At 41.5% G+C, this 24,687-nt stretch overlaps 1 protein-coding gene across 1 annotated transcript in view; it reads left to right on the forward strand.

Annotated features, from left to right (window-relative positions):
- The first annotated feature begins 400 nt into the window (after positions 1-400).
- ccdc80 (coiled-coil domain containing 80) overlaps positions 401-24,687 on the forward strand; it is a 30,287-nt gene continuing 6,000 nt past the window's right edge. The window contains exons 1-8 of the mRNA XM_085766087.1: positions 401-749; positions 1,878-2,075; positions 4,839-5,383; positions 6,333-6,686; positions 8,607-8,763; positions 13,394-13,530; positions 18,291-18,442; positions 20,666-20,769. Of these exons, the coding sequence (XP_085622213.1) occupies positions 401-749; positions 1,878-2,075; positions 4,839-5,383; positions 6,333-6,686; positions 8,607-8,763; positions 13,394-13,530; positions 18,291-18,442; positions 20,666-20,769 (1,996 nt within the window). The remainder of the gene's footprint in view (positions 750-1,877; positions 2,076-4,838; positions 5,384-6,332; positions 6,687-8,606; positions 8,764-13,393; positions 13,531-18,290; positions 18,443-20,665; positions 20,770-24,687) is intronic.

Here is a 24,687-nt window from a genome sequence, read left to right on the forward strand (position 1 = left end):
AAAGAGAGGACCGCCCCTTTATGCTGTTCTCTCTCCTCATTGGATAAAACTTGTAGGATACAAGGAAGTATACAAGACGTTTTCTCCTCGGCTTACAGCAGAGCAGAGTGACTGACAGACCTGTGTTTCGGTCCAAACACTCTTTATAAGTGATTGCTGTCGGAAGATATAACTATTTAAGACTTATATGAACACAAAAATATCGCTTACTTCTGCTTTAACTTGAGTAAAAGTAAAAATATTTGTCTTGGAAATGTATTCAAGTAAGAGTAATAAGCACCAAAGTAATCTAATACTCAAGTAAAGTACAAATTCTCTGGATATGTAGCCTACTTAAGTACAGTACTCAAGTAAATTGACTCCGTTACTGTCCACCACTGCCCCCAGTCAGCCGGCGGACATGCAGCAGGATGAGGCCGGCGGCGGCGGTGTTAGAGGCCGGGTGGCCAGGATGCCCAGCAGCGCCGGCTCTCCCAACCTGCTGGCCAGCTTCGCGGGGAAGAACCGGGTCTTGGTGATCTCGGCGCCTCACGACTCGGACGGCTACTACCGGCTCATGATGTCCCTCCTGAAGCCGGACGTGTACTGCGAGCTGGCCGAGAGACACGTGCACCAGATCGTCATGTTCCACCAGGAGGGAGAGATGGGGGGCAAGGTGAGGAGGATCACCACGGAGGGGAAGGTGATGGAGGAGCCGCTGGACACGGCGCTCATCCCCAGACTCATGAGCTTCCTCAAGCTGGAGAAAGGTGAGTGAGGAGGAGGAGGAGGAGGAGTAACATCTGGATGCAAACTAGGGATGTCACCATTATACATTTTGTTGGTACGATTATTGTCAGAGAAATAATCACGGTATTACGATTATCGCGATTATTATGCATTAATTAAAGGGATAGTTCAACATTTTGGCAAACTGGCCCATTGCCATAATCCCTATAGTCATAGCAGTAGGTTCGTTGCCTTTAATTGTCGGTGCAAGCTGTTTTTAGAACGGCGGAGCAGAGCCACGAGCTGCTCAGAGCTACGCTATACAGAGGCTCATGGGATTTCTTGGTTTCCCTCATCAAACTCATCAAATACACAATCCAACAACTCCACAACGAGATAATAACAGAACGTTACCACACAGAGTTTTTTTAGAGGGAAATACAGAGACTGCGAAGGCAAAGTGCATCAGCAGTTTTGCATGTATTTCCCTCTAAAACAACTCTGTCTGGTAACGTTGTGTTATTATCTCATAGCGTGGTGAATGTGCAGGTCACAACTTGTCCACCAGAGCGTTGTGGAGTTGTTGGATTGTGTATTTGATGAGTTTGATGAGAGAAACCAAGAAATCCCATGAGCCTCCGTAGCGTAGCTCTGAGCAGCTCGCGGCTCTGCTCCGCCGTTCTAAAAATAGCTTGCACCGACAATTAAAGGTAACGAACCTACTGCTATGACTATATGGATTATGGCAATGGGCCAATTTGCCAAAATGTTGAACTATCCCTTTAATTTCGCAACACTATGAATGTGTAAAATCAAATATAGTCAAAATATAATTAAATTACTTGTTTACACAAAATATCCCAAGTATCTAATTAATATATGACCAATTATTAATCCCCCAGTGGAAGTGTTTGAAATATACAGGTCATAAATTGTCTTCTATACCAAATGTTTATGTTTATTTTAATCATTTTTTGTTACAAATGACACACTAACATTTAAATTCCTACCAATTCCATGTTATGTTAGTTAAATGGACCAGTATCTGTGCATTTACTTTTATTTTATTAATTCATTGTGGCGATTAATTGTGAAAACAAGTAATCGTGACGTCCCTAATGCAAACATCTCAAAAGTTGTGATCTGACCTGTGATGTGGTGACGTGCAGGTAAGTTTGGGATGGTGCTGCTGAAGAAGACACTGCAGGTGGAGGAGCGGTACCCCTACCCGGTGAGGCTGGAGGCCATGTACGAGGTCATCGACCAGTCGCCCATGAGGAAGCTGGAGAAGCTCCGGCAGAAAGGCTTCGTCCAGAAGTGTAGAGGAGCAGGTGTGGAGGGGCAGGTGGAGCAGGGCACGCTACCAGGTGAGAGGAGCGGGGAGGGAGGAGGGATGAGCGGGGAGGGGGAGTTGTGTTTTCATAAGAGAAACTTTTCTGAGCTCTGCCTCTGAACAAGACGCCTCAGTCTGATGCTTTAACCAGAGAGCTGTGGTGGGAAATGTAATTCTGTCTGTGGTTTCCCCCTCCAATAAAATATCACATAAAAATATCAGCATCAACATCAGTGTTTCTGTACTCCTCTGCATCTTCCACAGAACTCACCCACTCTCTCTCTCTCTCAGCGGCTATTTCATCATCACTAGAGTAGGCTATATTTCCAATGAAAACGATGACACTATGTTTTGTAAGGCTGCATAATCCAGACTTCCTTGTGATTCTGATGAATGCAGATTGAAAATAGATATTTCTTGTAATTAAGGTTCACGCCTTAAAGGGACATTGTATAACTTCTCCTGTTATTATGTTATTTATGCCGTTACGTGCAGTGGTTGTTGTCCGTCTGCCGTCTGCCCAATTTCACGTGAATGCAGCATGAATAATACGCTTACGATATACAACCACAACGCTAGATGGGAGTAATTCCTACACAATGTACCTTTAAAGATATCAGAGGACAAGAAGTTTCAAATAAAATATGCCCGATTGCCCGTCCAAAAATAAAAGTCACACACTCTAACATTGGACCACCTTTAGCTTTCATTACGGCATGCATTCACTGTGGCATCGCTTCGATAAGCTTCTGCAATGTCACAACATTTATTTCCGCCCAGAGTTGTATTAATTATTCAAAGATTCTCAATGGACTTGATATATGAACTCTGTGGTCACACTGGACCACATTTCTTCCTTGAAGACGATGGTTCTCCACTCTCCTTTTAGTTTTTAATAATGCGTTGGACAGTTCTTAACCCAATTTTACAAGTCTCTGCAATCTCCTTTGATGTTTTATTTGCCTGATGCCAATAATTTGACCCTTCTGAAACAGATTAACATCTTTTCCACGACCACAGGATGTGTCTTCAGACATGGTTGTTTAAGAAATTAGACTGCATCAGTTAGGGTTAAAGGGATACGGCAACATTTTTTTTCCGTGTCTTGCCTCACTCTCGAGTCCATGACCAGCAGTTAGACACCATCCTTTCGACTGTGCGTGCAGTAACAAGGGAGATAGAGCCATATCGCCCGTAGTAATTAGCTTAGCTCAAACGCTGGAAGTGTATGGGTAGTGTTAGCCTGCCTCCTACCCGAGCCGAAATCAGCAGTCAGAAGCTGATTTCATTTTAGCTCTAAACTCTGTAAATATATCACTTTAACGACATTTCAAACATTTTTAGGCAAGAAAGTAGCCGTTTAGATCAGCAGTGTGTCGTTAATTTGTCTAAATACCAGCTGTTTACAATTTTGTTTGGACGAATTTGGCGCTGCTAGCCGTTGTGACCAACGCACTTCCGGTTACTTCTGGTTACTTCCGGTTACTCTCACAAAATAAAACACCCGTTGCTCTTTACATATAGAAAACCATGACGATAGAATTTGTGCTTTTACTTTGAAATAGGAAGCTAACCTACCCTCGATGTAGCTAGCTTGAACCAAAATAAACCGTCTTTGCTTGAACCCTCCGTTTTGACCGATCTCGTCCCGTTAGCGGCATTTGACCGCTCAAGATGCCTTACCGGAGAGTTTTGTCAGCTCTGAGACGAAGATTGGCCCGCCGGTTTCCGTTTAGAGTTGCTGAAGAGTTTCTCTGATGACTTTAGGTGGAGGCAGGCTAACACTACCCATACACTTCCAGTGTTTGAGCTAAGCTAATTACAGGCGATACGGCTCTATCTCCCTTGTTACTGCACGCACAGTCGAAAGGATGGTGTCTATCTGCTGGTCATGGACGCGGCAGTGAGGCAAGACACGTAAAAAAAAAAAAAGAGTTGGCGTATCCCTTTAAATAGGGTTGTTGCCAGCTTAAAGAGGAACTAAACCCCTAAACCACTTTTTTCTGCTGAAAACAAATATATTTGGGTATAAAGTAGTGTTGTAGGTTGATTCTGGTCCAACTTTTGACATTTTAGTCAAAATATTTCAATTTGGTGTATTTTGTAGTAAAAATGTAGAGTGACTGCCCTCTATGGGTTGAAACGCGGCTATTACAATCGATTTTTTCTATTGGCTGAGATGGAGGCAGATGACGCTTTGGAGGCAGCTTTCGTCACCGGCCACCAGCTCCCCGACCAATCAGCACCGGCTGCTGCCTGCCGCTAACGGTTGCTAGGCACTCTAGCTGCTCTGCTGCTCTGCTGCGGCTAACGGCTGCTAACAGCTGCCTGGATGGGAATCGTTAGTGCGGCCGGCGCTAACGAGCCGTTAACGAGTTAACGAGCCGGCGGATCAGCTGTAAATGCTGTGTCACGGCTCTGGCGTCCTCTCCTAGTAGTGTCCGTGCTACTAGTGCTGTTAGAGTCGCTCGTTAGTAGCTCGTTAGCGCTAGCAGAAGTGTTGATGTGTGTTTATTACTTTTTTTTCTCTTTTGTGTGATTTCGCGGGTGTGAATGGGGGGGAGGGGGGATCGGAGAGTACTCCTGGAGTCCCGCCCATAATCAAGGCATTTTTTGAATTTCAAGCTTAGAGCACGTCATCCAAAACTGAGGGGTTTAGTTGCTCTTTAAACATAATCATCCATGCACTATTGGGAAGCTCTTACCTATTAGTTTAGTTAAATCCAAGTGGTGACTTTTATTACGGGCTGTATATCAGCGTTTTTAAACCCATGATGTGTTTGTGTTCGTGTCACAGTAGTGGACTCTCCTATAGAGAGAAAACCAGGGAAGAAGATCTTCAGGAAGCCCATACACACCACGACAACAACAACCACAGCTGCCACGACCACGACGACAACGACAAGGCCGACCACGACGACGACAACAACAACCACCACCACAACAACCACCCGGCCCACCACCACCACAACCAGAGCCACAACGACAACAACGACCAAAGCCACGACAACAACCACCAAACCCACCACCACCACGACCAGAAGAACCACCACCACCACCACAAGAAGACCCACTACCACCACTACTACCACCACCACCACCCAGAAACCAACCCGAGCTCACACCACCGCCCTGTGGCTCCCCCCGGCCCCCAGAACCACCGCCGACCCGTACTACGACGGCCGCAGAGACAGGGAGCGGTACCCGGCTACTAGAACCACGCCGGCCGGGGACAACCGCACCGACAAGGACGGCAGAGACCCACACGGACGCAAGCTGGTGCCCGCCACACATAAACCCTCCAAGGTCAAACCCACCAAGAAGAAGAACGGAGGAGAGAAGGTGAACAGTTTATAAAGCTGCGTGTTTTCTACTTTCTACTACTAAGTATTGATCCATAAGAGGAACCAAAAAAAAACCCATCTCAGTGTAGTTTTACATCTCTCAGAGGGGCAGATTTCAGAATAAAACACTCAGAGAAACCATTTCCTGCAAGGGTTGGTTGGTTGGTGGGTCCAGGTGGTGGTGAGGGGGCGGGGCTTTGTTGTGACATCACAAAGTGAAAGGAAGTCCTGACTGCTGGTTTTAAGGCTCAGTTTCTGAATACAGGCTGTGTGCATTTCTCTGTGGACTGAGGCTTTGATACTTTCACAGTATTAATATAGAACCTAGAGCTGCTTTATAATCACACTACACATAGACATCTACCTTTATACTGTATGGAGCTTTAACACAAACATCTACCTTTATACTGTATGGAGCTTTAACACAAACATCTACCTTTATACTGTATGGAGCTTTAACACAAACATCTACCTTTATACTGTATGGATCTTTGATAAAAAACAATATAGGTTCTCCTATATTCTAACAAAACAAAGAAATTATACGTAAAATCAGATGTTCAGCAACAGGGAGTACCCCTATATATTCAGAATGGTATAGGCTACAATCTTTTTTTTAAAACCACATTTTGCGACAATTCGACAATGAGGTTGTCTGTCTGTGTTCTGTTTGGTAATTGTCCATTGTATGACTTGTCATAGCAAGGTTTTAAAGTCTTCTGTGTTTATGCTTTCTAGAAACCTGCCTTGGGACTGTGGCTGAAATTTAGCAGTTGTGCTAAGTCCGGCACATTTACCCTGATGCTTAATGCGTCAGTGTTGATGAATGTGCACTGTCCCAATTCAATAAATAAAGAAATGACTATTCTGGGTCACCCAAACGTCTAGCCTACCTTTATACTGTATGGAGCTTGTATTAAAGCGTCTACCTCTTTATTCTTGTGCAGGTGCTGACTAACGAGTACGAGGATAGGTATGAACCCAGCAGACCGACGGTGGGAGACCCCGAGGAGGCAGAAACCTTCACCGAGGGCAGTCCCACCAAGAAGGTCAAGGGTAAGCACAACAAGCACGACAAGAAGAAGAAGAAGGCGGACAAGGCCACCAAGAAGGCAGAGAGGAGAGGGAAGGTGGGGAAGGAGGGAAAAGAGGGGAAGATCGGGGGAAAGAAAAATGGAAAGAAGCTGTTGAAGTACCCCGAGAAGGAGGACTACCCGAAGCCCACCAAGAAGCCAACGCCTCCTCCGAAGGGATCTCTGAGCTCCTTCCTGGACTACTTTGAGAACAGGAGGCGGCTGCTGGTGAGAGCATGACATAACAGTCAGTTCATAAAAGGGCTCACTCACTCTGTTGCCTGGCAAAGATCCTGTTTCAGGCTGCAGGCAGCCAGAGGGAAATATGTGTCCTCAGATACAGTAGCATTATTAAACTGCTCACATCGACCAACTCCTACACACACACTCACACACACTCACACACACTGTTCCATGTGTTTTCTTGCCCAGAGTTAGATTAGAAATTCCTGTGACTCTCATATGTCTGTTCTATATGAGGCTGTGGCCTGCAGCTGGTTAGCATAGTTTAGCATAGGATACAAAGCTGGAAACAAAGGGAAAACCGTTGGTCTGGCTCAGTCTGAAGGGAACAAACTCTGCACACAAATAAATTAAAGCTAATTCATGAACACGATTAAGCTTCCAAAGCACAAACACTTTCTGTCAGACAACCAGGAAGTCACTGTGCCAGGCTCATGATGGCTCAGAGCTTGGAGGGACGTCACCTCAGATTTGAGCATTTTCCAGTTGAAAAGCAAACATGGAAGTCGGAAAACTGGATGATTTAGGCTATAGACTATAACAAAAAATATAATACAACAAACAAAAATATAATGATTTGTACGGTAAGATTCCAATGCAAACAATTTATAAAGTTTTTAAAAAGCCCTTATCAAAAACATGTAATGTGCACCAAAACGAAGAGGCCATTAGCCGTTAGCCGCCACTGCTAGCCATTGTTAGCGATACTATTTTGATAACAACACTCAAGGAGTTTTTTTTTACAGAAACAGACACTGTGTAGGAAGATGTCCAGGGATAACAGTGTGTGAAACAACTATGAGAAAAATAAAATAAACTGTAGGCTAAAATAGTGTTCACCACTGTTAACGAGTAGCGAGTAGCAGCCATCTTGAATTTTTATGTCGGGGCTGGTGGGATTCGTCTGACTTCAGGAAGCGTTAAAGATTAAAATTACTAGCCTATAACTTCTGACTTCTTAGTACAACTGTAACGCACCACAAGAGTCTAGCATGCACACCTTCGTAAACATGCAACATCTAGTGAGACTTAGCATGGCTAAAAATCTGATTAGCCTACCCTTAGATGGAGCTATAGGCTAGCTGTTTCCCATTGTCTCAGGTGTTTATGCTAAGCTAAGCTATCTGGCTAGTAGCATCAATCTTCCATTAAACTCCCGAAAACATTGAACTGCTCCTTTAAAGTGAACTCTCTGCCTCTTCTCCATCAGAAGTGAACTTTAACACAAGTTCCTTTCGCTCCACCAAATTACATGTGATTTTTTTTGTTTTTCCACAATAAGAGGCGGTCAGCCAGAGAAGCAAACAAGCTAATTTAGAGAAGTGATTTGACAGAAAAACCAGAAGTCATAAATCCTCAACATGAGTACCTTGTGTTTAGTTTTTCTTGCCCAGGTTGTGTAGCTGGAAGGTACGGTCACTACTCTGCACCATTTAACAGGAAATGCTCCAATCAGAGCGTGTTTGTTTGTTTTCCAAAACAGAAATCAGAGAGCTGGAAAAAGTTAGTTTTTTAAAGCCAAACTATTTTCACATCTGGAGAAGCAAATCTATTTCTTATTAATTTCTAGAAAATTCATCCTGTGCTCCAAGGCAGCAAATTGTCCACTTGTCCCACCCTTTTAAAAAAAATATATATATTTCCTAATTCAGTGTAATAGGCGCAGGAAAGTCTGCACATCTGTGTGCTGACAGACTGAGTGTCTCTGTTTTGCAGCGAGTAGAGATTCTTATCACCGCGGTGCTGTGAGCGGCCCGCAGGTTAATGTAAACACCACCTCTGCAGCTCCCTGTGTGGATATGCGTGTGTGTGTGTTTAATTGCATAAGCTACATGACATGCTAACCTCTCCCTCCCTCCCTTCCTCCCTCCCTTCCTTCCTCCTTCCCTTCCTCCTTCCTTCCAGCTGATTACATCCCCCAGTGAGGAGAACAGTATGTATGCTCAGCAGAGGGATGAGTACCTGGAGGCGGTGTGTGAGATGGCCATCAGGAAAGTCTCCATCATCACCATCTTTGGCTCCTTGACCAACTCCACCATGAAGATCGACCACTACCAGCTGGGTGAGTAGCTATAGCCTAGTAGCTTCGCTCTCTCAGTGTCAGTGAGTCAAACAGGCCGGGGGCTGTATACGTGGATTGGCAGCAGTGGCGTGCATAGACTTTTTGAAGGGCAGGGGCGAAAAGGAAGAAAAAAGGGCACATGAAGAGGGCACTTTAGCACACGTTTTGGCTGCCATGAGGGCACTTTAACGCGCGTTTTGGCTCCCAGGGGGCATTTTAGCACACGTTTTTCAACAATTGGGCCACGAGGTAGGGCGACTGGCCCCTCTGCCCCCCCCCCGCCCGTGCACGCCACTGATTGGCAGTTCCCTCTCTCAGACATCGATGTTATTCCATCCAGCTCCTCCATCTGGCCGCTGGGCAAATACATCTTGTGCTGAGTCATTCACCTAACTGTGGATAATTGTTTAGGAGAAGCCAAAGTCTCAGTGGATGTTTTCCACTTTTTTTTTTAAATCTTTTGAAGAAGAGAAGCTGGTGGTGAAGCGCAGCTGAAAAAGTCTCAAACATGAGCTCAGAGAGTGTCAAACTGTCAGGACTGTCTGTTCTGATTAACTTCAACTCAAAGAAGAGCGGATTTCAGAATAAAACACCCAGAGAAACCAAATCCCAAATCCTGAACGTTGCTGGATGGATGGTGAGTCCAGATGGTGAGGGGGCAGGACTTGGTGTGACTGCTAGCTGTTGTGACATCATAAAGTGACAGGAAGTCCTGACCGCTGGTTTTATAGCTTAGTTAATACAAACATCTACCTTTATACTGTATGGAGCTTTAACACAAACATCTACCTATGGAGCTTTAATACAAACATCTACCTTTATACCGTATGGAGCTTTAACACAAACATCTACCTTTATACTGTATGGAGCTTTAAATACTGACATAAACACATATTCTGTCATCTCACCATCCACATCTGGTAAAATTTAATCAAATCAGTACATATCATTTGAATTATTTGAAAATATTCGTATTCATTTCTGTTAAACAGCTTCACTTCACTCTCACCGCTGCAGACCGGTCTCTTCCCTGCAGCTCACTACAGTTTCCACGGCTCAGACTTGTTGGTTCAGTTTTTATGATGGGAACGTTCACAATCTGAACTCAGAGGCAGAGAGAGGTGCCTGCTGCCACGTCCTCTGCTGTCCTGTCCTTGTTTTACCTTCCTCAGACGAGATGTTTCCAGCAGCAGCAGCTCCTGCTTTAACATTCAGGGACTCTGCCAGAGTCTGAGCAGGTGACACTGCTGATTCCCATGATCTCGGCCTCTCTGCTCTGACTTTACTGCGCCTCTCGGGAGCAGTTACTTTTCACTTTAAAGGGACATTGTGTAACTTCTAATGTTCTCTATTCACGAAAATCGATTATTTGGTTCAAAAGTCTGTTTTTCATTAATCAGTAATCCCCCCCATCAACAAACTGAAGTGTTCCTTTCAGCTCTGAATGAGCCGTTCATATCATTCATATCTCCATGGAGCGGGTAAGCTCGGTGCTGCTGCCATGTGGTGTCTCCATGTTTTTACGTTCAGCGGCAGCGTGACGGTAGGAAACCACGGAAACTCAGCGGAGACACCGGAGCTGTCGGCTCAGGTCGAGGTGGCGTCTGTGAAAAGTCACCGCGGTAACGCAGTGAGGAGGAATGGAGCAATACACTGATGCACTGCAAAAACTCAAAATCTTTCCAATAATATTTGTCTTATTTCTTGTCAAAATGTCTCATTTCTAGTCAAAACTAATCTCTTTCCACTTAAAATAAGACTCATCACCTAAAAATGTACTTGCTTTTAGATCATTTTCACTTGTTTCAAACCAATTTTCACTCGAAATAAGTAGAAAAATCTGCCAGTGTAGCAAGTTTTTTTGTGCTTGTAATAAGAAAGAAAAACCTGCCCCACTATCAAATTATTTTAAGTGAAAATATGCTTGAAAGAAGTAAAAAGTGTCTAAAAACAATCTACTTTTAATGTGATGAGTCTTATTTTAAGTATAATGAGATTTGTTTTGACTGGAAATGAGACAAATATTCTTGGTAAGTTTTGAGTTTTTGCAGTGTGCTGCATTCACCTGCAGTCGGGCAGACGGCCGTCGGTAACAAACCAGATGTCATTTTAGTCACAAAAGTCCAGAGAAAGCCGGTAAAACGTGGGTCGGGTAAACGATACGACATCGCCATGACAACATATTGTCACGTGTATTATTTTGCCTCGTGCTGACGGACCACTTGTTTACATAGAGGCTTGTTTATGCCGTTACCTGCAGCGGCTGTCGTCCGTCTGCCGTCTGCCCAATTTCACGTGAATGCAGCATGAAAAATACTATTATATACAACCGCAACGCTAGATGGGAGGAATTCCTACACAATATACCTTTTAAAGTTTTATTCATGAGTGAAGCCAGTGCTTGTGTGTTGTCGTAATAGGTCAGATGAGCTCTTGTAGGTGTTGTGTATTGTACGTAGCGAGGAGGAAGAGGAGGAACATACCTTCCTCCTGCATCACCCTCCTGAACCAGGGGGGTAACTCTGCCTCTGCTTATCTGCAGCTGATGTGTAAGACAGTTACATCACCACACCCCCACACATACACACACACACACACACACACACACACACACACTCTCTCAATGTAATTATGACTTCACCTTTTAAAAATCCTCTTTTTTTTTCTTTTTTTTTAAACTCCCTAAACAGCTCCTCGTTCAAAAGGAAATGAACAGCGGGGTGTTTTTACGAGAGCTGCTGTGTCATTTGTGCTCGGCAGCTTGTCCGTGTATTTTGAGACATTTTACAGCCGTCTCCAAACCCCCAGTCTCCGGGGGGAGTCGGTGTGTGTTAGTAGTGTGTGTGTGTTAGTGCGTGTTAACGTCGGGACGTGTAAAACCTACTTTGTAAAAACTTTATGAGTGTGTGTCGCTCCGCACGATGACGAGGTTTTATCCAGAAGGAATGCTGGAAAAAGAGCTGAGGTGACGTCGCCCACCACCCACACACCTATACTTACACTTTTGTTCCAGAGGGTCACACACTGCAAAAACTCCAAATCTTTCCAAGAATATTTGTCTTATTTATTGTCAAAATGTCTCATTTCTAGTCAAAACTAATCTCTTTCCACTTTAAATAAGACTCATCACCTAAAAATTAACTTGTTTTTAGATCATTTTCACTTGTTTCAAACTAATTTTCAGTTTTTTGTGCTTGTAATGGTGGGGTGGGGCATGGCAGTGAGAGGACACGGTGCATTAAAAGTGCTGATTTCCTGTGGGAAAAACTGCTGCCGCTGCTGTGTGGTGTTTGTGTGTATACAGAGAAAATAAAATAGAGTTTAAGCTTCCTAAACGTCACTGTATGCAGCAGACGTAAGGTGTGTGACCTGTGTCTACACTGCAAAAACTCAAAATCTTTCCAAGAATATTTGTCTTATTTCTTGTCAAAATGTCTCATTTCTAGTCAAAACTAAACTCTTTCCACCTCACCACCTATAAAGTAACTTGTTTTTAGATCATTTTCACTTGTTTCAAACTAATTTTCACTTGAAATAAGTAGAAAAATCTGCCAGTGAAAGCAAGTTTTTTGTGCTTGTAATAAGAAAGAAAAACTTACTCCACTATCAGATTTTTCTACTTATTTCAAATGAAAATAGACTTGAAATAAGTCAAAAGTGTCTAAAAACAAGCTACTTTTTACTTTAACTATGTATGTATATGTACTTATTTTAGGTATAATGAGATTTGTTTTGACTAGAAATGATATTTTGACTAGAAATAAGACAAATACTCTTGGTAAGATTTTGAGTTTTTGCAGTGCACTGTGTGTGTGTGTGAGCATGTACTGTATACAAACAAGTGGTCCTTTCAGTGTGGCCCCTCCCTCAGTCTAGTGAGCTCAGTGTTATAAGTTGTTGGCTGGTTGTGTTGAGAACATGTGCAGCGCGACTGTGTTTTGTTGTGTGTTTCTGTGTGTGCAGTCCTGAGTGTGTGTGTGTGTGTGTGTGTGTGTGTGTGTGTCCTGTCTCCCAGAGAGCTGCTGGGGTTTTCCTGATGTGATTGCTCATGCACATGACATTACACATCACAGAGTGGGTGAAACAACCACCGAGAGAGACACACACAGAGACACACACGGCTCTGCGGCCTCTCTCTCTCTGTGTGTGTGTGTCTGTGTGTGTGTGTGTGTGTGTGTGTGTTGTGCACACGCATGCACGGAGGCGGTGGTGATTAAAGGCTTTCGCTCTGGCCTCTGTAAACGCCAGCGACAGTAAATTTGGAAGTCACCGACGCTGCTGCCAGATCTGAGGGAATAAAAGCTGCTCTTTGTGGACTCGTCCCTGATTGGCTCTGCCCTTTTCCAGCAGCGTCGCTTCACACTCGTCTGTTTTCAACTTCACGGTGGAAAAAAGGCGTTTTTACTGCTGATGTCTGAGAGCCCAACACTCACTCACTCTGAGTTTGTGTTATTGTGGTTTAATTTGATGGAAGGAACTTGTTGTACAGCAGCACAGCACATTAAGTCGTTTCTCACAGTTTGTGTCTGAGCCTTTTCATCTGTCAGACCAAGAGTCTCACGTATAAAATATCAAGGAAGATGTTAAAGAAAAGTTGTCCTCCTGTCCTCTTGTGTCCCCTCGTCTCCAGAGAACGACAAACCCATGAAGGGCCTGCGTCAGGAGGACCTGGTGAACCAGGACCTGATCACAGAGCTGAGGAAGGAGTTCAGCATGACGCACGACGACTTCTACATGATCCTGACCGACACCGACATGAGAGTCAAGGTAGGGACTCGTTCCTCTGGAGCCGCAGGTCCTGGACCAGTGTTACAGTATAGGCCTGAGTGGTATAATACATTAAACACAGTAGAATAAAAAACACTTACACTGCAAAAACTCCAAATCTTTCCAAGAATATTTGTCTTTTTTCTTGTCAAAATGTCTCATTTCTAGTCAAAACTAATCTCTTTCCACTTAAAATAAGACTCATCACCTAAAAATTAACTTGTTTTTAGATCATTTTCACTTGTTTCAAACTAATTTTCACTTGAAATAAGTAGAAAAATCTGCCAGTGAAAGGACGTTTTTTGTGCTTGTAATAAGAAAGAAAAACTTGCTCCACTGTCAGATTTTTCTACTTATTTTAAATGAAAATAGACTTGAAATAGGTAAAAAGTGTCTAAAAAACAAGCTACTTTTTTTTATGTATAACTATGTATGTATATATTTTAGGTATAATGAGATTAGTTTTGACTAGAAATAGGACAGATATTCTTGGTAAGATGTTGAGTTTTTGCAGTGTACATTGATATATTGCACAGACAAGAGAGATGCAGTATGTTTATGGACAGGAACATATAAACATAGAATCATGTTTTCATCCAGCAGCAAGAAATACAAACTCCTGTCAAAGCAGAAACGAACAAAGTCCCATCAGGTCTGTCTGTCCATCTAAACTTGATGCCGTTTATCTAAAACCCTCAGAGTCAGAATCAGAGTCAGTTTATTTGCCATTTGCAGAAGGAGACCGCATTGGAAAAGGATTCGCAAGAGCTCAAACAGTAACACTTAGGACAATAAGACAGTAGACAGCATTGTTAATAAAACAGTCAAGTAAACAGATGCAATAAATAGAAACAGTAGAATAAAAAAGGACAACCCTATATCTGTAAAATGATGTCTTTTAATGCATTTTCCATACGAAAACTAAAGTTCCAGTTCACTGAAAATGATTTGATTTCTTTATTTGTCATTTATCCTGCACATACAGTACATAAAAAATGAAATACTGTTCCCCCAACAAGTACCAGTACCACAGAGTCACGACACAAGCATACAGTAGGTAAAATATACTGATAAATAAAATGACTTTAAAACAATAGCATATCAACGTAAAAACATAAACAAACACAAAGCTGGAGCCTGAATGAATGCTTGGCGGTGCAGTAGTGGACTGAGCTCAGATCGGTGGTGGGGCGTGGCAGTGAGAGGACACGGTGCATTAAAAGTCCTGATTTCCTGTGGGAAAAACTGCTGCCGCTGCTGTGTGGTGTTTGTGTGTATACAGAGAAAATAAAAAAGAGTTTAAGCTTCCCAAACGTCCCTGTATGCAACAGACGTCAGATCTTTGGGTTTGAGTAGATGAAGATCTTTATGAAAATGATCTGTTGTGATGTTATTATTGAAAACAGAGGGGGAAAATATTAGTTTTTATATTTACCCAGCGCTCCAGACTGATGGAGGCATTTTGCTCCTAAAAATTGAGACGGTGCAAGTAAATGTTTGGGTAACACTTTACTTTACACCTATCTCTATAACGCATTATAACCATACTTATAATGAGTTACTGTTTAACTATAGTTATAAACACTCATAAATGATCATAATGCTTTATAACAATAATCATAACACACTATAAAGCATTTTATCATGACTTATAAGGTCAGGTATTATAATACGTTATAATTGTTAGTAACTCGCTGACAATGCCCACATTGATAATGCATTATAAATATAGTTATAATGTGTTATAATTGGTTTATAAACGTGTATAATCATTATAAACACTACCATAAGACTTTATAACAATAAGCATAACAATCATACTAACAATTATAACCTATTATAATACCTGACCTTATAAGTCATGATAAAATGCTTTATAGTGTGTTATGATTATTGTTATAAAGCATTATGGTCATTTATGAGTGTTTATAACTATAGTTATACAGTGCTATAACTGCATTATAACTCACTATAAGTATGGTTATAATGCGTTTTAGAGATAGGCGTCAAGTAAAGTGTTACCAATGTTTCATCTACTTGCACATGTGCAACCAGTAAATTTGCTGGGGTTTTTTTGTTTGTTTTTCCAACACTGGTGAAACGTGAAAGAATCTGGAATCTGTCATCGCAGGTGTCAGGCCGATGTGTGTGAGGATCATGAACGAAAAGGAAATGTGAATATTTGCTTTGCAAGTTGATTTAAGTGTTGTGCACCTCTAAATGTAGTCATCTTCCCCTGCTTACGTTAGCATTTAGCCTTAACAAGGTGTTCCCACCTGGGTGGTTATCGACCACTGGTACTGTAAATACTGTAAATACTGTGTAGGACAGGATCCAGACCAGACCAGATTTGGGTTTAACAGAATAAATGAAACCAGGTTTGAACTCTGACTTGAAAAAGCTTCTCTCTGGGGGTTTTTTCCCTTTGAAGCCTCTGAGACTGGAGGTCTTAAAGGTCCCTCTGATGATATTTGAACAATCTCACTGCAAAAACTCAAAATCTCTCCAAGAATATTTGTCTTATTTCTTGTCAAAATGTCTCATTTCTAGTCAAAACTAACCTCTTTCCACTTAAAATAAGACTCGTCACCTAAAAATTAACTTGTTTTTAGATCATTTTCACTTGTTTCACACTAATTTTCAAGTAGAAAAATCTGCCAGTGAAAGAAAGTTTTTTGTGCTTGTAATAAGCACGAAAAACTTGATCCACTATCAGATTTTTCTACTTATTTCAAATGAAAATAGACTTGAAATAAGTCAAAAGTGTCTAAAAACAAGCTACTTTTTTACTATGTATGTATAAATATACATATTTTAGGTATAATGAGATTAGTTTTGACTAGAAATGACATTTTGACTAGAAATAAGACAAATATTCTTGGTGAGAGTTTGACTTTTTGCAGTGCTGAACCTGCTTTGAATCATATTTTCCCCCTTCAGGCTTGTTTTCCTGTTTTATTCATAGCCTCGCCTCGGTCTCTGCTGCTGTTGGTCTCCTGCTCTTGTATTTACACGTCCAGTCGTCCACCACATCTGTCCAACACTTTGATCGTCTCTCTCTCCCTCTCTCTTTGAAGGTGGACTGACCTGTCCACACACACACTGCCAACACGCTGACCTTAACTGAAACACTGTTTTAATTCACACAACATGACATTTTGCCCAACACCTGTGTGTGTCTATGTGTGTGTGTGCATGCCAGGGTAAATCAGCAGGCTGTTTTTGGAGAGCTGCATCAAAGAGGCCAGTGTTGAGCTGTGTTGAGCTGACAGAGGCAGAGACAGGCGAGGCAGTGAGCGGACGAGGATGTGGGCGTCGGCCTGAGACAGAAAAAGGGCAGAAAGAGCAAAGAAGTGGAGAGAGAGAAGGTGTGAAAGAGCTGAGCTGCAGCGTCCACCAACCAGAGGAAGGTGTGACTGTGTGTGTGCACTGCAAAAATTCAAAATCTTACCAAGAATATTTGTCTTATTTCTAGTCAAAATGTCATTTCTAGTCAAAATAAATCTAATTATACTTAAAAATAAGACTCATCACATTTAAAAAGTAGCTTGTTTTTAGACACTTTTTACTTTTTACAAGCAAATATTAAACTTTTAATAAGTAGAAAAATCTGACAGTGGAGCAAGTTTTTCTTTCTTATTACAAGCACAAAAAACTTCCTTTCACTGGCAGATTTTTCTACTTATTTCAAGTGAAAATTAGTTTGAAACAAGTGAAAATGATCTAAAAACAAGTTAATTTTTAGGTGATGAGTCTTATTTAAAGTGGAAAGAGTTTAGTTTTGACTAAAATTGAGACATTGTGACAAGAAATAAGACAAATATTCTTGGAAAGATTTTGAGTTTTTGCAGTGTAGCTGTGGTGCATGTGTCACATGTTCAAGATTGTTTTTTTTGCAATCGGTAAATGAAATCACGACGTTGGTGTGTTACTGTGTCTTCCCAGAACTTATTAAACAGACCCACACACACACAGCGAAAGGTCACACCACCACATCCACCAACACATCGTTTCATCACTTTATTGGATTCATGTTCCTCTATTGTTTAAACAAAAAAAAAAAAAGCAGCTCAGCTCCAGATTTTTCTCTCTGCAGTCATATTGATTTATTTATTCTGTGGCTTCGACCAGATTTTCAGAGAGAGCCAGAGAGAGAGAGCATGTGTGCACTGCAAAAACTCAAAATCTTTACAAGAATTTGTCAAAACGAATCTCTTTCCACTTTAAATAAGACTTATCACCTAAAAATGTACTTGTTTTTAGATCATTTTCACTTGTTTCAAACTCATTTTCACTTGAAATAAGTAGAAAAATCTGCCAGTGACAGAGAGGTTTTTGTGCTTTTAATAAAGAAGAAAAATTTGCTCCACTATAAGATTTTTCTACTTATTTCAAGTGAAAATAGACTTGAAATAAGTCAAAAGTGTCTAAAAACAAGCTACTTTTTTATGTCTAGCTATGTATGTATATATATAAATATACATATTTTAGGTATAATGAGATTTGTTTTGACTAGAAATGACATTTTGCCTAGAAATAAGACAAATATTCTTGGTAAGATGTTGAGTTTTTGCAGTGTAAAAACGTTATGGCACAAATAAGATTCTGAATAGAGAGCTGCTTTTTAATGTGATGAGTTCTATTTTAAGCATAATGAGATTTGTTTGACTAGAAATGACATTTTGACTAGAAATAAGACAAATATCCTTTGAGTTTTTGTAGTGTGACTGTTCTGCTTCTGCTTGATGTTGTTTTTGCAGCAATCCTACGAGGTTCCCATCGCCATGAAGGCCGTGTTCGACTACATCGACACCTTCTCCTCCCGCATCCGAGAGATGGAGCAGCAGAAGAGAGACGGCGTCGCCTGCAAGAAGGAGGACAAGCCCCGCTCGCTGGAGAACTTCCTGTCCAGGTTCGGATTCAAAACGCACGTTCAAACATGGCCGGAAAAGTTCATGCATGCGCAAATATCACACCTCAGGAGGAGGAAGGACGTTTTTCTGCAGAGATTTGCCCCCATTCACACACAACAGAGACACACACACACACATAGTAGATCTGTAGCAGAGCTGCAGGGCGGGGCTGAGGTCAGAGCTATTCCACACCAAACTTAGAAAACCATCTCTCCACGGCTTTGTGCACTGGTGATGTTTGATGATTTCCTGAAAGAGTTGCCACAAAGCTGCAGCCGCTGAAACCTGAGTAGAAACTTCTTTTAAAGCGTAATTGCCGTTTTTTTTTTTACAATCTGGACCTTATTTCTAGCATAAAATACGATCATTTCCTCACCCAGATAACTTTGGTGTCACAAGTCGTTGTAATGAAATTAGCTCCAGCCAAGAGCTGCGTATATCCGCACTGCAAAAACTCAAAATCTTTCCAAGAATATTTGTCTTATTTCTTGTCAAAATGTCTCATTTCTTGTCAAAACTAATCTCTTTCCACTTTAAGTAAGACTCATCACCTAAAAAATTAACTTCAAATTAAATTAATTTTAGATCATTTTCACTTGTTTCAAAGTTTTTTGTGTTTGTAATAAGAAAGAAAAACTTGCCCCACTATCAGATTTTTCTACTTATTTCAAATGAAAATAGACTTGAAATAAGTCAAAAGTTCCTAAAAACAAGCTACTTTTTTATGTATAACTATGTATGTATAATATACATATTTTAGGTATAATGAGATTTGTTTTGACTAGAAATGACATTTTGACTAGAAATAAGACAAATATTCTTGGTAAGATTTTGAGTTTTTGCAGTGCGTATAATGGAGTCTACAGGGCAGCAGAATGCAGCCTCTAAATAACACATTATCTGCAGAGAAACTCCTTCATTTCACCAATATTTAGTTCTGATAGGCTAGTGCTATTCCCCTCTGAGTCCGGGGTTAGCTGTTATCAACATCCGGGGTCTGTAGGTTGACCTACTGACCTCTGACCTGGATGATGTCATCTCTGAGCTTGTTGCTACCGCTAATGCTACGGTTCGTTTCTGCGTGTTTCCGACTTGTCAGAACAAAATGAGCAGCTGGATGAAGTTCAGCTTCCACAGGCTTCCTCTCCTCAACCTGGACTCACTAAAGCTCCGGCTGGTTGAGATAAAAATGGACCCGAATGCCGAAGCAGAATGATTATTATCAGAATGAGCCGGGCGGCGCTCAGAGATGACATCATCCAGGTCAGAGGTCAGTAGGTTAACCTACAGACCCCGGATGTTGATAACAGCTAACCCCGGACTCAGAGGGGAATAGCACTAGCCTATCACAACTAAATATTGGTGAAATGATGGAGTTTCTCTGCAGATAATGTGTTATTTAGAGGCTGCATTCTGCTGCCCTGTAGACTCCATTATACGGATATACGCGGCTCTCAGTTGGATCTAATTTCGTCGGAAAGAAACGAAAGGTATCTGGGTGAGTAAATGATCGTATTTTATGCTAGAAATAAGGTCCAGATTGTAAAAAACGGCAATAACCCTTTAACATGCTGCATAAACAACCGTGGAGAACAGAGAGTGTGTGTGTACACGAACCAAAACATCTCAGCTTCACGTATGTTTTATATTTTAAATAAAAGAGGCTGGACTGAAAAACTGGAAGTCCTTGAATTGTAGATGTTATCATACTGGGGCTTTCTTTTTTTTAAAGTATTGGTACTGTAGGAAGAAGAAGAATTATTGGGTGGTCCCGACCCAGACTGTTCCCACTTCCGTCAAACATCTGTTGCTCTGCTCCTGTAATCAGCTGGACCACAATTTATAGCGTTTATAAGCAGCGTTTGCCCAGACTGCCGCAGCCTGTGTGTGTGTGTGTGTGTTTTCCACGGATATTAAAAGTAACACAACCTCCTGCTGCTCCTCAAGGCTGAATCAGTGCAGTCACATTTTCTTTTTCTTTTTTTCTTGTCTCTCTGTTACCATGGAGACGTGGGTTCTTCCAGCTCCAGATCACAGCACCAATAAGCCGAGATCTGGCAGTGTTTGGGTTTTTTTTTTGTTTTTTTTTCTGTCCGACCATAATTTTGGGACTGTGTGATCGTCCTGGCAGTAAAACAGCATGCTGATATGTGCACAAGCTGCTTTCACTAAAGTGCCACTTACAGTAACGTTACGGAGCTAAAAATTGACGGTGATTGCAGGTTCCGCTGGAGACGTCGCCTGTTCATCATCTCCGCCCCCAACGATGAGGAGTGGGCCTATCAGCAGCAGCTCTACGCCCTGACCAGCCAGGCCTGCAACCTGGGTGAGTCGCCTGGAAAACAACCAACCACAACATTTACTTTATTTTAGTCAATGAAACATTATTAAAGGGATACCAATTTTTTTGTACGTGTCTTGCCTCACTCCCCAGTCCATGACCAGCAGATAGACACCATCCTTTCGACTGTGCGTGCAGTAATAAGGGAGATAGAGCCGTATCGCCCGTAATTAGCTTAGCTCAAACACTGGAAGTGTATAGGTAGTGTTAGCCTGCCTCCTACCCGAGCCGAAATCAGCAGTCAGAAGCTTGTTTCATTTTAGCTCTAAACTCTGTAAATATATCACTTTATCCACATTTCAAACATGTTTAGGCAAGAAAGTAGCCGTTTAGATCAGCAGTGTGTCGTTAATTTGTCTAAATACCAGCTGTTTACTATTTTGTTCGGACAAATTCCATGCTACTCAAGCTAGCCGTTGTGACCAACGCACTTCCGGTTACTTTCACAAAATAAAACACCCGTTGCCCTTTACATACAGAAAACCATGACGATAGAATTTGTGCTTTTACTTTGAAATAGGAAGCCAACCTACCCTCGATGTAGCTAGCTTGAACCAAAATAAACCGTCTTTGCTTGAACCCTCTGTTTTGACCGATCTCGTCCCGTTAGCGGCATTTGACCGCTCAAGATGCCTTACCGGAGAGTTTTGTCAGCTCTGAGACGAAGATCGGCCCGCCGGTTTCCGTTTAGAGTTGCTGAAGAGTTTCTCTGATGACTTTAGGTGGAGGCAGGCTAACACTACCTATACACTTCCAGTGTTTGAGCTAAGCTAATTACGGGCGATACGGCTCTATCTCCCTTGTTACTGCACGCACAGTCGAAAGGATGGTGTCTATCTGCTGGTCATGGACTCGGGAGTGAGGCAAGACACGAAAAAAAAAAAAAAGTTGGCGTATCCCTTTAAACAGTGGAAACGTCACCTTTTTATTCAATATAGCGAACCTGATTACGCTTTGAGCAGCATTAGCTTTTATTCTGAGTCATGTTTGACTCTTTTAGCTCCATGTTTGGGCTCCACCAGCTCCTGGAGGAAACATCTGGCTCTGTAAAGCTGCTAAATGCCGCAGCATGTTCACCATTGGACCAAATCAGTGAAGCTACAGGCTGGAAAACCAAAACAATGAGCTGTTAAAATATTTGAGGGTTTTTTTACAGTGTAAAAGTAGACGTCCATGTGTAGTGTGATTATAAAGCAGCTCTAGGTTCTATATTGATACTGTGAAAGTATCAAAGCCTCAGTCCACAGAGAAATGCACACAGCCTGTATTCAGAAACTGAGCCTTAAAACCAGCCGTCAGGACTTCCTGTCACTTTGTGATGTCACAACTAAGCCCCACCTCTTCACCATTCAACAACTTGCAGGATTTGGTTTGTTTTAATCTGAAATCTGCTCTATTTTTGTTTGTTTTTTGTTTTTATTGGATCACTCAGAAAACAGTCAGCCAATCACAATAGAGACTCAGGGCCTCCTCTCTTCTGATTGGCTGACAGCGACCTTTGTTACTAGAGCTCCAGAGAGAAGCTGAGAGAGGAGATTAGATGGAAAACTACACTGAGATGGTTTTTAGATCAAACCTTCAAAATAAAAGACAGAATAGGACAATACAAAGCCCAGAAAGTTGTGCAACACAAAAAGCTTTATTTAAATTTATTACTGATCATTGAAAGCAGGATTTATTAACTAATAATAAAGCCACTTGTTTGACTAATAAACCATGTCTTGTTATTAGACAGTGGTACTTGAGAGTGCAGCTGCAGAATTGAGAGGAAATAAATCCAGAGCAATCGTTTCATCGTGAGCTGTTTCTCATAGGAATTAAATGAAGAGCAGTGAATGAGTCAAAGTCATAACTGTGACAAATGGGTCCGAGTCCAGAGCCAGAGAGGAACGTCAGGAGTCTTGAACTCATCTAAACAAGACGACGGGAACACGAGGTTCAAGTCGGGAGAAGAGAGAAGAGAGCGTTCCTGATGATGACAGCATTTATTTGGCTTAGCCGAGGAGACGAGAGCCATTTAACGTTTATATTAATCTTTACAAAAAAGACAGGGTTGTTGAGATTATTTTGCGACGGTTTAGATAAATGTGCGTCTCTATTTTTAGATATACAGTAATAATAACACTTAAGTAACTGTGGAAAAGTTGAGAAACAGGTCCGGCCGTCGTCAGGAAAAGGAAAAGAGCTCGACGACGGCTCCGGAGAGAGAACAGAGCAGCTCTTTGCCAGTTCTGTCATCTGGCATCCCTCTGCACACACACACAGCATGCAAACACACACACACACACACATATATATATACACACAGCATGCTGCACACACACAAACACAGATGCCGAAGATATCTGGAGGGCTTCGGTAAACAAAAACATTCCTTGTAATCAGTTTGCTCATGTGATTGACATGTTCAGGAGTGGTGTGACTCAGAGTTTGGCAGCAGGCGACAGGACACATGTCTGGGTAACGTTAAGGTCAGTGTGAAGCAGCAGCAGCAGCAGAGAGAATCAAGAATCATGAAACTGAACTGAACTGAACTAAACTGAGACTCTGGTTCAGATGCAAAAACACTGTTTGTGTTTCACTGCTGCAGCTTCACATGTTACAATACACTGCAAAAACTCAAAATCTTTCCAAGAATATTTGTCTTATTTCTTGTCAAAATGTCTCATTTCTTGTCAAAACTATTCTCTTTCCACTTTAAATGAGAATCATCACCTAAAAATTAACTTGTTTTTAGATCATTTTCACTTGTTTCAAACTAATTTACAGTTGAAATAAGTAGAAAAATCTGCCAGTGAAAGGAAGTTTTTTGTGCTTGTAATAAGAAAGAAAAACTTGCTCCACTATCAGATTTTTCTACTTATTTCAAATGAAAATAGACTTGAAATAAGTAAAACGTGTCAAAAACAAGGTACTTTTTTATGTATAACTATGTATGTATGTATAAATGTACATATTTTAGGTAAAATGAGATTAGTTTTGACTAGAAATAAGACAAATATTCTTGGTAAGATTTTGAGTTTTTGCAGTGTATGTGAACAACTACAATAATAACTTCTTAATAACAATAATAACAACATTCTTCTCCGTGGGGCTGAACGTCGACACTGTGTCTGTCTGTCAGGACGAACACAACACAACACAACACAATGACTCAGCATGTTGTTGCCTCCTTTCCTGTTTTTCTGTTTTGTTTGTTTCTGGCTGCAGCAACAGGAAGTTGTTAGAGCAGCAAATAACTGCATCACTGTGTTAAATATCAAGAGACTCAAATTACACAGATATAGTATATTTTAAAATAGCTCCACTGGTGAGGTATACATTGTTTCAGTTATAATATTACAGTATGTAAAAGTATAATACAATGGATATACAAAAAACTCAGTGTAGTTTTCCATCTCCTCTCTCAGCTTCTCTCTGGAGCTCTAGTAACAACAAGTCGGTGTCAGCCAATCACAAGAGAGACGGCTTTGAACCTCTCTTCTGATTGGCTGACTGTTTTCTAAAGTGATCCAATAAAAAACAGAGCAGATTTCAGAATAAAACACTCAGAGAAACCAAATCTTGCAAAGTTGTTGGATGGTGGGTCCAGGTGGTGAGGGGGCGGGGCTTTGTTGTGACATCACAAAGTGACAGGAAGTCCTGACGGCTGGTTTTAAGGCTCAGTTTCTGAATACAGGCTGTGTGCATTTCTCTGTGGACTGAGGCTTTGATACTTTCACAGTATTAATATAGAACCTAGAGCTGCTTTATAATCACACTACACATTATGGTCGTTGACCTTTGTACAATGTGGGACTTTAAATCATTAAATGGACCCTTTAACACACTCGATGTATTATTAGTCAGTCAGAAAGTCATTAACAGAGGTCATGGATCTCTCACGACCTCTCTCACTGGAGC

Source organism: Trachurus japonicus, chromosome 21 (genome assembly GCF_045865225.1).
Source record: "Trachurus japonicus isolate A0001 chromosome 21, Traja_1.0".
Lineage (NCBI taxonomy): Eukaryota > Metazoa > Chordata > Actinopteri > Carangiformes > Carangidae > Trachurus > Trachurus japonicus.